The 15,512-nt window shown below is 48.8% G+C and overlaps 1 protein-coding gene across 2 annotated transcripts in view; it reads left to right on the forward strand.

The window, feature by feature from the left end:
- Positions 1 to 621: 621 nt before the first annotated feature.
- The window catches only part of SUPT5H (SPT5 homolog, DSIF elongation factor subunit), a 29,903-nt gene continuing 15,012 nt past the window's right edge, over positions 622 to 15,512 (forward strand). Inside the window, exons 1-9 of one of the 2 annotated variants that reach the window (XM_081032750.1) lie at positions 622 to 678; positions 960 to 1,034; positions 5,513 to 5,678; positions 9,221 to 9,286; positions 10,355 to 10,424; positions 10,551 to 10,619; positions 10,717 to 10,782; positions 11,086 to 11,116; positions 11,507 to 11,575. In XM_081032750.1, the coding sequence (XP_080888876.1) occupies positions 960 to 1,034; positions 5,513 to 5,678; positions 9,221 to 9,286; positions 10,355 to 10,424; positions 10,551 to 10,619; positions 10,717 to 10,782; positions 11,086 to 11,116; positions 11,507 to 11,575 (612 nt within the window). In that variant the 5' untranslated portion in view covers positions 622 to 678. Of the gene's footprint in view, positions 789 to 959; positions 1,035 to 5,512; positions 5,679 to 9,220; positions 9,287 to 10,354; positions 10,425 to 10,550; positions 10,620 to 10,716; positions 10,783 to 11,085; positions 11,117 to 11,506; positions 11,576 to 15,512 lie in introns of both variants that reach the window. The other variant, XM_081032749.1, reaches the window with a different exon arrangement.

The raw sequence follows: 15,512 nt of genomic DNA on the forward strand, positions 1-15,512 counted from the left end.
CTCAGCATCTGAAGAAGCTTTTCTTCCTGTCGCCGCCACAATCTGATGACACTCTCTGTGGGAGGAGGTCCAAAGTGTGTCTTGGCAGCTCTGTTGCCATGCTCTTTAGCATATATATATGTATATATATATATATATATATATATATACATATGTATATATATATATATATACTTTTTAATATATATACTTTATATGTATATACTTTTTTTTAAAGAGGTCGCAGCTCACAGGGGCCCATGTGGGGTTCTAATCGGTAACCTTGGTGTCATGAGCACTGCACACCAACCAACGGAGCCAACCGGCCACCCCTGCTGTTACACTTTTAACTCATCAGCATAAGTAAAATAATCAAAAACATTTATGTAGATACTTAATTAGTACTACCCATGTATAGTGCACATCCTTATCTCCCCCCCACACACACAAATTCGGGCAAAAAAGTGCGTATTATACACAGCAATATAAGGTGCCGTTCCCCTGTTTGACCTTCCCAAGATGTCAGCTGCAAGTGCCACCTAAAGACAGCTCTGCCACTCTCAACACGGTACCCGGGAAGTGAGGAGGAGGAGCCCTAGAAATCTCGCGTTAGGCGAGGACGTGCGGTAGGTTATCGCGAGAGGATACGTCATTCCCAGCCAGGCGTCGTGTGAAGTGCAACCGGTGCCGAAGGTGGAGGTGAGGCCGGCGCGGTGAGGGGTGGGTTGGAAGCCGACGTGGCAGGCCCCGGGGTCGCCGGGAACCGGGCGGTGTAGAGACCGGACTCAAGGACTCTGGACGTGTAGCAGGTGGCGTTGGGGGCGGGTCTCCTTTCGGGATCCCGGCGGCCAGAACGAGGCTGCCGGAAGTGCGCTGAGGGGCTTTTCTTCTCCCCGGGACCCGGCGGGGATGCTGAGGCTCGGGGTGGCGTTCGGGATTGGGGGAGGCACTGAGGCCGCCGTCTTTTCCTGCAAGAGCAGATGTCGGACAGCGAGGACAGCAACTTCTCTGAGGAGGAAGACAGCGAGCGCAGCAGTGACGGCGAGGAGGCCGAGGTCTGTGGCGGGGACGCTGGGGGGGTGGCGCCTGGGGACGGGAGCAAAGCAGAAAGGCCCCGGTGCGAGCTCAGAGCGGATCCGAATGAGCTCTGGCCTCTCGGAGCGTCCAGGTTGTCGGGAGAGAGAGAGAAGCAGGGAAGCCCAGGTTAAGCAGAGGGGCCCGGTGCTGGAGGCCAGGGCGGCCCCAGGCGCAGGTAGGTACCAGCCATGTGGGGAAAGGACCTGCCATACAGTGAGCACTCTATGCTTAGGTATGTTCACTCGTTCTAGAAAGATGTCATTACTGCCCACTATGTGCTACGCAGAAGTCTTTGCCCTGGAGCTCCACCAACAAACGAGAGAGATTTAAAAAACCTTTGCCTTGTGAATATAAGTAAACAGCATAGTAAGTTAGTTAATCATTAGAATGTTAGAAGGTATTCGGGAGGAAAGTAGAGAAGGGGAACAGGGAGTCCTCGTTGCACTTGGAATAGGATAATCAGGGTGAGTCTGAGCGGGTGACATCTGAAAAAAGACTTGTTGGAGGTGAGGGAGTGAGTCCCGTCATAGGGAAGAAGAGTGTTCCAGTAAAGGGGGGAACAGGCAGTGCAAAGTTGGGAGCGCGTCTGCGGTGTTCCAGAAGTAACAAGGAGTCCACTTTTGCTGGATCAGAGAGACTGCAGCAAAGGAGTAACAGAAAGAAGTCCAATCACACAGGATCTTGAAGACTGTGGTGAGGAATTTGTCCTTAAGTGAGTGAGACGGAGCCATGAGAACGTTTCGAGCCAAGGAGGGATGTGATCGAATGTTTGGAAAGGATCACTCCGGCTTTGGGTCTGTTGAATGTCGCCATTTCAGGGACTAAAGATCAGACATTTTCCTGGGACACATCTGATTTCAAATACTCCGTCACTCCCTGTTATCCTCTTGTATGTATTTTCGATTTCCTCATTTGTTGAACAAATGAGCATCTACGTTGTGCTGCAGATACACCCTAGGTGTCGGAGAGAGTGGGACAAGGCAAACCTTTCCTTTCAGGGAGTTTAGTAGGCAGCAGTTACAAGGGAATAAACAAAGAGATGACACGATGATTATATGGGTTTCATTTAGCCTACAGAAATGGGAATTTATTGTGCAAGTTAGTTGCCAACACTTGGAAGGGTGATTTCGTGTAAAACTCAACATTTCCTGCTTTTCTGGGGATATGGGAAGAGCCAGCAACCGGGACTCAGGATTGTTCCATATAGTAGCTCTTTGCTCAAGAAGTGGCAGCACTGTTTAGAACTGGGCATTTTCTCCAGTTTCCAGGATACATAAATCGCCATTTGTCATCATGCCTATCTTGTGGCAGATTTAAGAAAAGGAAAGATTTCATATACCTGTGTTATGGAAAACACAAGGTAGACGGAGAGTGCCATGGGATTCCCTTGAACTTATTTATGTTGCATGCTTGCCCTCTGTAGGCATTTGATTGTCAAACCTTGTGCCTTTTGGGGAATCTTCAGCTTCCAGTGAAGAGTTGGAGGAATTGGGATATCGTGGTGGGGGAGTGGGGCAACTAGGAGGATGCCAGGAAGGGCCTTTGCTTCAAGAGTCCTTGGGCTCCGACTCATGGCTTCAGGACACTTTGCTTGTGGTGAAAGCCGGGTGGTAATGCGACCAGGATCCCCGCTTCCTTCTCCTGGCTGGGGTAGTCTGCTTTGCACTGTGCAAGTCTCACTCTTAACACCACACCAGGCTGACTTGTCTGCTGTCACCAGATGAGGCATGAGGGCGGTGTGAAGCCCGCCCTCACTGCCAGAGATGGGACTGGATGGGTTTTTCAGACAGCCAGATGTTGGCATGGCCCTTGAAGAACTGGGTCCCATGGATAGACAGGTAGGGGATGGTACACAATGAGCCACTTTTGGGTTCACTCTTTTCAGCCCTAGTAACCTGCTCATTCACTAATTCGACATGTGTTCCTTGAGTTCTTATTGTGTTGGGATCACAGCCTCCCTCGTGGAGACCTCTGTCCTGGGGAGGAGAGTTTCAGAAACAGAGGGACCAGTACTGAGGGGAATCCTGAGGACTGATGGTGTAAGAGTCCTGAGGTAATACAGAGATAGTATGGGAGCTCTCTCCTCGGGGATTGGGGAGCCGGGTTTGGAAAGAAGGCCATGCTGGGACTGAGGGTGATGACAAGGTTTTTAGAAATCAGGATGTGATCCTATTGTAGTTTGAGTTGTTCACATGTGGATTTTGTGAGCTAGTCAGGGTTCTGTATTCAGCAAATAGTTCTTAAGTCATCTTGTGTTCCCAGCCATGGGCTGGGTGATGCTGGGGACCCCGCAGTGCCTGAGATAATAGCCTGGTCCCTGCTCTCAGGGAGCTCACCGTGGTCACGGTGGTGGAGAAAGCCCGGAAGGTGGTGAATGCAGAGGATGTGCCTGCCTTTGCCTGGTGGGGAGAGGGCAGGCATGACTTCCTAAAAGAGGGGTACTTTCATTGAAATGTGAATGAGAGGCAGAGCAAAATAGCTTTTTATGCAGAGGAGCAGCATGGATGATGGACTGTGCTAAGAGTGTGTGGTTCCGTGTGGCTGGGACCCAGCATTTGAAGAGGGAGCCCAGAGAGGTGGGAGGAGAGGCAGTGGGCAGAGGGTGCTTCTAGTCCAGGCGAGCTGAGGGGAGCTGTGGCTGTGTTTTAAATGGGGGACCAAATGATCAGATTCATGTTTTAGAACATGGCTTCCCGAGACTACCAGATGCTTTCCAGGTTGAGCGAGGGATGAAGAGAGGTGCTTCTAGGTGGAATAAGGATAAGACCTTCAGCCACATTGGATCATTTACTGAGAAAGTTATTTCCTTTTAAGTTCATTCCACGTGCTGACTGGGTCGGGGAAAGTTTCACCTCGGTGTTTGCTAGTCTCTCTGTTTATCAAAGAGAACAGGCGCTAGGCTTAGAGCCTGTAGCAGGCAACGCTATCATGCTGGGACTTCACAACATCATTTTCCTTGTATCTTTGTGGTCATTTTCTATTTAGGACAAGCTAACCTTTAAAAAGTTTTACTTCAAAACAGGCAAGTTGCTCTTTTAAATTAAATAAAATTGTGAGTGAATTTAAAGAAAATGTCAGATACATGGGTTGTCCTGTTGTGGACATGGCAAGAAGTCATCAGGTTGATGAGGAAGAGATTGCTGTTGGGGGAACACTGATTTGTGGGGATCACTGCCTTTTTGTGACTGGTTTGGGAAGGGATTAGAGCCCAGGAGAGCAAAAAGGAGGCTGAGGCAAGGATCCAGGTTTTAGAGGGCAATATTTCGTCCAGGCCAGGGGCTGTGGGTGGGATAGGGGAGAAGGCGTGGATGGGAGAGAGAAGATTCAAAAAGCAGAAAGGTCACAAATTTGGTGCCCGATGGGAGCTAGAGGAGGCCAGCAGAGTTCTAGGGGAAGGCATGAAGGTCACTTTGGGACATGGTGGGTGTGAAGGACTCAGGACATCGGGAGGCATCCAGGAGGCTTCTGGCACATGGGGGTCTTTAGTTCTGGAAAAAAGGAGGACTCGTGACAGATGGGTGCATTGACTGCAGAGAGAGGAAGTGAGGTTGTAGCAGGTAAAATGGCCAGGGAGAGAGCATGGAGGGAGAAACATGGGGGGCCTTCGGCTGAGCTCTGGTGATTGGAGCCAGTGTTTGAGGGGAGAGCAGAGTAAGAGGAGACTGTGAAAGAGCAGCCAGAGAGGTTGGAGGAAAGCCAGGAGAGCGCGGTGTGACAGACACCAAGGGAAGAACATTTCCGTAGTGGGGGCGTGGTCGGTGGTATGAGATGTCTTGTAAGTAAAGACCAAAGAACGTCCACAGAATTAGGAACAAGAGTTTGTTAATGACCTTGATGAGCACTGTGGACTGGAAACAGAGACGTGGGAGTCGTTGTCCCAGCAATGTCTTCCACAGCTGAGGAAGTGGGTGGGATGGCCCGGGGAGTCGTAGAGTGCAGAGACCAAGGGCCATACCTCATGGAGGCTAGCAAGCAAGGAAGTCTGGGGGAGGGGGAGGCCAGGTCAGCTCCCCCAACCAGCTCCCCCCTGGTTGGGTGGTTGGTGGTGCTGTTGCTGAGATAGGATGGCTACCGTGTTTCCCCAAAAATAAGACCCATCCCGAAAATAAGCCCCAGTTAAGATTGTCAGCCAGACAGACTCATTTAGTACGTTATAATGATGTTCCAGAAGAAGATGACATGACTGTGTTTGAATAAATGTAGATTGTTGTACATGAAAAAAATAAGACATCCCCTGAAAATACTCCCTCATGGAGCAAAAATTAATATAAGACCCGGTGTTATTTTCGGGGAACACGGTACCAGAGCGGCCTGGCTAGAAGGGAGGGGCATGTACATAGAGCAGAGGGGCTGTGATTGGTCAGGCATAGCTGAGGTCAGATTTGGGGGTGGGAAGCGTGGTGTCCGGGTTTTGGGATACACGGTCCTGCGGTCCCAACCATCACTGAGCCTGCAGGTAGAGGAGGAGCGGCGGAGTGCAGCAGGCAGTGAGAAGGAGGAAGAGCCCGAGGAAGAAGAGGAGGAGGAAGAAGAGGAGGAATATGATGAGGAAGAGGAGGAGGAAGACGATGACCGGCCCCCCAAGAAACCCCGCCACGGTGGCTTCATTCTGGATGAGGCTGGTATGTCACAGGGCTGCGGTGCTAAGCACAGGCTGGACGTCCACCCTTAGTCCCGTTTCTTGAATGTCCTTCTTCCAAAACCATTTGGGTAAATGTGAGACACGTACAATAAGAGGGTACCATGTAAAGCCCCCATGTGCCATCACCCAGTGTCAACAGTTACCCGCTCAGTACCAGCTGGTTTTGCTTATTCCTCCTTACTCCTGCTCACTACTGGATGACATCGAAGCAAATCCCAAATACATCATTTTACCCCCCAAATTTCTGCGTATATTCCTAAAACAGAATCACAATACCATTATCACCCTTTAAAAAACTGACAGCGATTTGTACTTGTAATGGAAAGCTCAGATGACCTAGGAATAAACAACAGGACCTGGTAGTGGCGGCTGACCGATGTGGGTCCCTTCTGGCCTGGCTCTACTCTTTTCTCCTGTCTGACTGAGCCTCTTGCCCCCGCTCTACAAGGCGGACCAACAGTCCTTCCTATTTCAGCAGGGATAGTTTGAGGATTTAGGGGACCATGCATTGAAAGCACGTCAAATTGAAGGCAACGCAAAGTGTCATGCCAGCTTAGAGGAGGCCCTCAGAAAACAGGGTGGTTATTTATGTTATGCAGGTCCACATTATATTTACTGTTCTATAAACTGTTTTTTTTTACTCAATGTTTGTGGAGATGGATATAACATAGATAGCGTAGGTTAAATGAGTTAATTCGTGTGAAGAGTTTTCTGAACAAATTTTGGCACCTAAGGGCTTCATAAACGTTATTTGCTGTCATCAGCATCGAAGTAGTTATTTTTTCCAATGGCTGTGTAGTGTTCCATTCTGTAATGTATTTAACCAATCTCCTGTTGGACATTGAAGTTGTTTATATTTTTCAGTATTATAAGCAGCCCTGTTGTGAACATCTTCACATGTATTTACACACCCATACGCAAGTTATTATCTAGACGAGTTATTCTCTAGGGGTTCTTAACCTTTTTTGTGGCCTCTTTTGCAGTTTAGTGAAGTCTATGGACCCCTTCTTGGAGTCCTGTTCTGAAATGCATAAAACAGGATTTCAAGAACGATTATATTGAAACAGTATCAAAACTAAAAGTACATTGTGACGTATGTGCTTCTTTATTGAAACAGTATCAAAACTAAAAGTACATTGTGACGTATGCTTCTTTCTTAACACATTTCAATAACAAGATTTAGTGGAGGGTCTGGTGAGACTAATTTTGAAGTAGCAGTGAGTGACTATTTTGAGATATCTGCAGCTGAACTGTGCTGTGAAAATAATCAGACTTCACTGCTAGCACTGCTGTGGTTCTTGCCATTGTTCCTAATTGATAGAAATGCTAAATCTCAATCAGATTAGTGAAAACGAAGGTGTAGTTTTTCTCATCTAGGATGGATCCCACAGATTTCCTACATGGTAAATCCCTACAAGTCGAATTGCTGGGCAAAGAGGATGCATACATTTTTAAAGCTTTTTAAAATCTGCGGTCAAATGTTGGCCCCTGAAAGGTCACATTACTTGATGCTCCCACCAGCTCCCACTGTTCGTGAGGTGTTTGTTTTCTCCACACCCATGTAAAGGGGAGTGACTAAAAGGGAACACCATCCTCCATTTCCTGGGGAACTCCTTGCTCCAGGGGCAAACAAGGGAGTAGAGGGGCAAGAAATGCTCTAGGTGTCCCTGGTTCTCGGAGAGCTTTGGCCCTTTCTCAAGGCTGAGGGTCAGGGAGGCCTTAGTAGAGAAAAGGTCTTAGGTGGCGGATGGGCCGCGATGGAAAGAATGGATAACGTCATCCGACTAAGCTGTGGGACACTGTGTGTTGGTGGTGGGAGTGTTGGGTATTGCGTGCTGGAAGGCTGCATGAGCGGCAGCGCCCATCAGTGCTTAACAGGCAGGGACCCTTTGATCCCCGCAATTCCTTGCAGAGGAATTCACCCTACAATGCAACTCGCATGTAAAGACATGAGAACAAAGACGCCTGCTGCAATCCTGTTTGCGGTTGCAAGTATTTGGTGAGCTAAAGGTCCATTGATGATAAGGGCCTGGTAAAGTGAATTTGGGGGCAGCTATCAGGTAGCGTATGAGGCATGTGCTGCTATGGAAGAGCTCCAAGCTAGTATTATTGCTTAGAAAACTAGGAAGGTACAGAACAGCGTGTTAAAAAACGGTGTGGGGTGGGGTGGGTGGGAATAGTGGTGGGGGTTTACATACATTTCTTGTGTATGCACAGATTATCTCCAGGCAAGAAACGTCAGAGTTGCCTCTGGGGAAGGGGACTGAGATACTGGGGGTCAGAAACGGGAGGGAAACTTGCTGTACACAGAACATCATGTGTACACATGTATACACGTGTACCTCATGCTGGTATTAATGTTGTTTACGTTTTTAGTATAATACTTGAAACATACAGAAGAGTATATGTAACGTAGTGAACAGGTTAAGTGATGCACCCTGGAGCCAGGCTGCCTCTCAGGTAGCAGCTAAGAATGTTTGGGTAAGTCAGGTAACCTCTCTGGGCTTCAGAGCCCTCACTTTAAAATTGGAACAATGATGGTGCCTCCCTTAGGGTTGCCAAGAAGATCCAAAGAAGGATGTGTAGCAAGTGCTCAGAGCAGGGCAGAGCACATAATACGATCTCACAAGTGTCCGCCGTTATAAATGTAAGAGAATGATGGTGAAGCCAACCAGCCATGGGTGCTGTCTTTTAAAAACTATATACCTGTCTTCTCTTGGTAATTGAGAGGGAAGTTTTCTGCTTGCTTACTTAGATCTTATTTTATTTTATTTTTTAAAAAGATTTTATTGGGGAAGGGGAACAGGACTGTATTGGGGAACAGTGTGTACTTCCAGGACGTTTTTCCAAGTCAAGTTGTTGTCCTTTCAATCTTAGTTGTGGAGGGTACTGTTCAGCTTCAAGTTGTTGTCCTTTCAGTCTTAGTTGTGAAGGGCACAGCTCAGCTCCAGGTCCAGTTGCCATTGCTAGTTGCAGGGGGCGCAGCCCACCATCCCTTGTGGGAGTGGAACCGGCACCTTGTGGTTGAGAGGATGCGCTCCAACCAACTGAGCCATTTGGGAGCTCAGTGGCAGCTCAGCTCAAGGTGCCATGTTCAATCTTAGTTGCAGGGGGCACAGCCCACCATCCCTTGCGGGACTCGAGGAATTGAACTGGCAACCTTGTGGTTGAGAGCCCACTGGCCCACGTGGGAATTGAACCGGCAGCCTTCGGAGTTAGGAGCATGGAGCTCTAGCCACCTGAGTTACCCGGCTGGCCCTAGATCTTATTTTTTAAGATGGATCTGTGGCTAGGGTTGGGGGAAGGGATGACTCAGGTTCAGGTGGATCTACCTGGGAGACCTGACCCTGCTGCTTGGAGCAGCTCTGTGGCCCCGGGTGAGAACCTCACCTTTCTGATCCTCAGTGTCCTGTAAGGTGGGGGTTTGTTGTGTCCATCTCCCAGAGGTGGTTTCCTGGAACTGTTGTGAGGATGTCCCCTTTGTCCCTGCTGCCCCCTGACCACTTGGCCTTCATGTTTCAGATGTGGACGATGAGTATGAAGACGAGGACCAGTGGGAGGACGGGGCAGAGGACATCCTAGAGAAAGGTGTGTGTGGGCCCCACCTCTGGAAAACCACTGGGAGACGGGACCGAGAAGGTCTTGAGAGCCCACCTTCCCACCCCCATGCCCCACACCACCCCAACCCCACCTTCCTCACCTGCTTCTTTCTGTCGTTGCCAGAGAGATCCGCTCCGCACCCTTTTCCTTTGAGGCCCATGAGTTGGGGGGCGGGGGCCGTGGGGTGGTTGGTGTTGTGGGGAGAGGACTCTGGGATCCCAGGGCCCCAATGAATCCCTTCTGGTGGTTGTAGGGTGGGTGGGCTGTGTCCCAAGATACCCCCCACTTCCTGGGCCAGTGCCCCCCTTCCCTGTTATTTTCCGTTCTGTGCGCCTCATACATTTCGGCTTGTCCCCCAACCGCCTGGTGCCTGGCCTTTACTTTTGATTTTCAACCTTCCTGTGTTCCTCCCTTCCCCTCCCCACAACCCATTGGTTGATTTTGCTGCTATAATTTGGCTCATACTTTGTCTGCCCTCGCCCACCACCACCACCACCACCACCACCACCACCACCACCACCACCTCCTCTTCCTCCAAGTAGAAGAGATTGAAGGTAAGAATCTGAAAAGTGTGATTCCCCAACCCGCCTCCCATATCCTGACATCTCCCCCTTCCGGCCCTTGGCACCCTCCCTCACCCCGATCCTGTCCGGCCCTGGGGTCTCTGACTCGTGTTAGGGTCCAGAGTCGGGCGGGCCACGCCCCCGGCAGTGCTTGGCCTGGGAAAGTGTGTGTGTGCCTATGCGTGTGAGCATTGTTGGGCACAGGGACACAGGGATGAGTGCGGTGGGATGGAGTTCAGGGCGTGCTTAGACAGTGGCTGGGAGATGAAAACAGCTGGATGTCCCCGACGGCTGGGCCCCCTCCCCAAGTCTTTTCACGAGAAGGAGAATGCTGAGCAGGACAGAGTAGGAGGGTGAGGGTTGGGGGTTTCCTCAGTAAGGTGTCTGCTCCCCAGGGCCTGCCTCTGGCCCTCTTAGCCCCACCACTTTCTCCAGGCCCCTGTTCTTCACCTCCCCTTACTCACCCCATCTGCCCCTTTTGTCTGTTTTACAGCCTCTAACATCGATAATGTTGTCCTGGACGAAGACCGTTCTGGGGCTCGCCGCCTACAGAACCTCTGGAGGTGAGCAGGGAGGGGAAAAGGGGTGAGACTGGCTCCCATGGAGATTTGGGGGCAAGTCAGCCCACCTCCTCTTTTCAACCTTCAATTCATGGTTACTCCCCTCCACTCCCCCTCCCCACACCCCAGGGACCAGCGAGAAGAAGAACTGGGCGAGTATTACATGAAGAAATATGCCAAGTCATCTGTAGGAGAGACGTAAGGACGCGGGGCGGGAGCAGGTGATCCCTTTGCGGGAGGGAAAGGGGTCTGACGGAGCTTCACCTCTTCTTTCCAACTGCCCTTCTCTCTCCAGGGTATATGGAGGATCTGATGAGCTCTCGGACGACATCACCCAGCAGCAGCTGCTCCCGGGAGTCAAGTAAGGGGAATGGGACAGGGGGGCTGGGGTGGGACTTTTGTAGTGTACTTGGGTGATGTGCTCACGTGGGTCACTCTATGAAATAAATCAGGACACAGAGTCAGTCACACAGGCAGAATAGTGGATGAGAGGGGGAGGAGGGAGAGCATGATGCCACTCTATTCCTTCCTTCTGCTGATGGATGGAAGGATGGATAAGGGAGAGGGTGTGGAGCTAAGGGAAGAGGGCTAGGTGTGATCATTTGTATGTTTCACGATGAGGAGACAGTTTCACTAAAGGTCTTTCTTTTCCTCTCCTGTCTAGGGATCCCAATCTGTGGACTGTCAAATGTAAGGTGTGTGCTCTGGCCTCATGGTTTGGGGAAGGCAGGGGAATGAGGGAGGTGGCCTTATAGGGGAGAACTGTCCATGTGTCTGTCCTGGGTCGTCTTGGCCTGTCAGCCTCTTGGTCCTTCTCTTTCTGCCTCTCCATCCTTCTCTCTCCCCTCACCCTCTTCCACCTCTCCTCCTCCCAGTCCCGTTCTCGCCCTTCCTTACTCACTGTCTCCCACCTTTGTCTTTCTTGCTGTCTGTTCATCTTGCTCTGTATTTCTCCGTCTCTTGTGTTCCCCTCTCTCCTTTACCTTTCTTGCCTAATGACTGTCTTTCTTGCTGCTCTCTCAGTCCTCTTTCCCGTGTCCTGCCCTCCATCTCATCATCTCTTAAGTCTTCCTCTCTTCTTCCAGATTGGGGAGGAACGGGCCACAGCTATTTCCTTGATGCGCAAGTTCATCGCCTACCAGTTCACAGACACAGTAAGTCTAGGCAGTTTGGGGAGGAGAGATAGGCCAAAGCCCAGAAGGAGGGACAATATAGGTTCAAGGGTATCACTGCCTGTTAACAGAGTTGCTTCTACTAGGAAATGACCATTTCCTGGATTGAAATGTTCTTCTGTGCTTGTCAGAGGTATTGTTTCTGCTTTCTCTGCGTTTCTGGCTGGGTCCCCTAGCCCCTGTCGCCCTCTGGAAGTCAGCCTTTTCTGCCTGAGAATGAGTTCTGCCTGTCACTGTTTGGGAGCGAGTCTTATGACAGGACAGTGTGGCTAAGGGGGTCAAGAACAAACATATCTGGAGGAGAATTCCTTCCTTCTCTTTCATGCAATGATTAAACATTTGCTGAGCCCCTCTTCTGGGCCGGTCCCTACACTGGGAGATACTGAGGATAAGTGGAGACCATGCCAGAGATGGTCCCTGCCCCTTCGGGGCTCACTTAGCACACAAAACACGAGATGCTACCTGCATGCAAGGCAGCAAATGCTGCATTAAAGGCACAGATTTTTTAAAAAAGATTTTCTATTAGAAATATAGCTAATGTACAATATTATATTAGTTTCAAGTGTACACCGTAGTTATTCAACAGGAGTTTTCTCCTTTTCTTTCATTTGGGATGTATTTCTTTGTTTCCTCATTTTGGCTGCCTCTCTGTGTTTGTTTCTATGTATTAGAGTAGATTTGCTACATCTCCCCGTTTTGGCTGGGTGACCTTATGTAGTAGGTGCCCTGTGGGCCCCTGGCACAGTCTCCCTGCTCACCTGTGCCAGGTGCTCCTGGAGTGTCCCTTGTGTGGGTTGTGTATGTCCTTCTATTATAGTTGAGCCTTGATTGGTGGGTGGAATTGACCCTCAGGCTGACTGGCTGTGGGGTTTGGCCACATCCACAGCTTATGGCTTATCCCACTGAGTGGGATTCCCCCCAGTGGGCTCTGGTGCCTATTGAGGCTGCCGTTTGTGTGTGCCACTTGTGGGGCTAATTTGGTGGTGCCTTGCTGTGGTCTGAAGCCAGCCTCCAAGTATGTTGGTTCTGGGGTCTTTTGGGAGGGGCTCTAGTACAGGCCCAGGTCACCACACTGCCTGTGACCAACTGGGGACTACCTGGTAGGAGCTACAAAGTGATCTGTGGTTGTTTGCTGCCTGTGCTAAACTTGGAGGCTCATGGGTGAGTCCACGCTGAGAACCAAGGCCGGCTCCCACCAGTACCAGGTCTGGGGGTAGCTCTGCAAAAAGCCAGGACACCCAGAGGCCTGCTGCCACCCGCTGGCTCCCTTAAGGTTCACCCACTTACAAAACCTCATGTGGTATTCAAGATGGGTGAGGTGGGGTCTCAGGGAGTCACTAGCGTGGGAAGGCTAATGTAGATTCTGGTTTGGTGCCAGTGCTGAGCATGGAGCTACTCAGCAAAAGTCTCAGAGCACACCAAGGCCAGTCTCTGCCTGCCTGGGGCCTGCGGACCCAGATAGCTTTCCAAGAAAGAGTCTGATGTGGGCAGGGCTGGCTGTTGGCCTAGAAAGTGCCTCCACCGTTGTGGGAGTTGGGTGGTGTGGGGTCCCAGGTAGTCACCAGGATGGAGCGAGCGGAGCTCACCAGACCAACTCAGATTCACATTTGGCCATGGGTGTGGGAGGAGGGCTCAGCACAGGAAACATGGTGCCCACCTGCTGGCTGCACGGGAGCAGGACCCCACACACAGAAAATGGCAACTGTCCCTTTAGTCCTCACACTGAAGCCACACAAGTCAGTCTTTCCCCGTGTGTCTCCTGTACCCCCTGAGTCACTATCCCTCTGCTGGGTCCAGGGTGGGTGAGTGAGCAAGAGAGGCTGTGTGCCTCTCTTTAAGAAGATGTCTGGGCTTTCCTAAGCCTTCTGTCCCAGTTGGATGGTCAGAATCCTCACTGTTTTTCACAGCCGGATGTTGTGGGGGTTCCTCTTCCCAGCACTAGTACTCTGGGCTGGGGAGCCTGGTGTGGGGCTGGGGAGCCTGGTGTGGGGCTGGGGAGCCTGGTGTCGGGCTGGGGTCCTTCACTCCTCTAGGGGGAGCCTCCAAGGCCAAGATATCCCTCCTGATTCTCAACCAACACACAAATGTGGAGCTGCCGGTTCCATGTCTTTGCCCATCATACCAGTCTCAACATGGCAGTTATAAAACTTCTGCTTTGCTAGACTTCAGATGGTTCTCTTCAGATGGAACAATAGGGTAATTGTTCTATAATTTAGTTAGAATTTTCATGTGTTCACGGAAGGAGGCAAGCACATCATTTATCCATTCTGCCATCCATGATCTCTACTAAGGGCACAGATTCTTCAGACTGCCAGGGTTTGAATCCTGTCCCTGCCACTTCCTACTTGTGTGACCTTAATCGAATCATTTCCCCTCTCTGGACCCCTTGCTTGTCCTTCAGCATCATTAAAATTAAATAGCTTTGGGCATGTCCAGCTCTCAGCCAGGTATTGTCCAGCAGCTTGTGTTTAATAAATGTAGTTGTCAGAGATGTAATTCTCAGTTTTGAAACCAGGGCAAACCTTATGAAGGGTGTCCTTAAAATTCGTGAAACATAGGTCTGCTAGTAACTGTGTGCTGGCTGGTAACTTTTTCACTTCATTTGATTTGTGTTCAGCTGAGTGCGTTGCTTTTATCTGCTGAAGTAATGGGTGTGTGTCAGTGGGACCAAGTGGACAGTTGCAGGATTTGCCAATCATGATTTTTAATGTACACAAACCTCTGTGTTGTGCCCTGGGCAAAAGTCTAGTGACTTCATTTGAGTTATGACTCTGATTATTGTTCTTGTTCAGAGTAGTACATGTATATGGTGAAATCCCAAATCTCTTTATACCAGTCCCATTTTTCACAAGTAATTACTGTTGGTTTGTATGTCTTTCTTTCCAGAGTCTTCTCTGCATATTGAAAACTTGTCTTTTTTTAAAAAACACAAAATCGTGTTAATGGTGTTAATATGTACCATTCTGCAGTGAGCCTTTTGTCAGTGTCATAATTATCTTTCCATGCTTAGTAAATAGGAGGTTGTTTCCATTTTTCATGATCACAAACAATGCTGAAGCAAACTAATTGTTTTTAAAAAAATTGACATATAGTGCACATTCCATAAAATTTATGGTACATGATCCTTTTCATATGTTGTTGGATTCGGTGTTCTATTTTATTATAAATTTTTACATCTATGTCATAAGGGATAGTGGTGTAGTTTTCTTATGATGTCTTTGGTTTTGGTATCAGGGTAATACTGGATTCATAGGATGAATTGGGAAATGTTTCCTTCTCTTCTATTATAAAAAGAGTTTGTGAAGGGTTGGTGTTAATTGTTTAAATGTTTGGTAGAATTACCGGTGAATCCATCTAGTCCTGGGATTTTTGTGTGTGGAAGGTTTTTATTACTAATTCAGTATCTTTACTTCTTGCAGGTCTACTCAGATTTTCTGTTTCTTTTTGAGTTAGTTTTGATAGTTTATGTCTTTCTATGAAAAACATTTATTTCATTTAAGTTATTTAATTTGTTAGCTGGCTGTTGTCCATAGTATTGCCTTATAATTCTGTAAGATTGGTAGTAATATCTTTCCTTTCGTTCCTGATTTTAGTAATTTGAGTCTTCTCTTTTTTCTTGGTCCTTCTGGCTAAAGCTTTGTCAAATCGGTTGATTTTTTTTTTTTTCAAGGAACCAACATTGGGTTGTAATATGCTTCTCTTATTTTTTTTCTGTTCTCTATTTCACTTATTTCCACTGTGATCTTTATTATTTCTTTCCTTCTGCTTGCTTTGGGTTTAGTTTTCTCTTTTCTAGTTTCTTAAAGGTAGAAAGTTAGGTTATTGATTTGAGATATTTTTTTCTTTTTTTTAAGTTGGCATTTACAGGTGTAAATTTACTTTGAGCGTAGCTCTCTTCGTATTCCAATAAATATTAGTA

The sequence above is a fragment of the Rhinolophus hipposideros genome (assembly GCF_964194185.1).
Source record: "Rhinolophus hipposideros genome assembly, chromosome: 21".
NCBI classification, from domain to species: Eukaryota; Metazoa; Chordata; class Mammalia; order Chiroptera; family Rhinolophidae; genus Rhinolophus; species Rhinolophus hipposideros.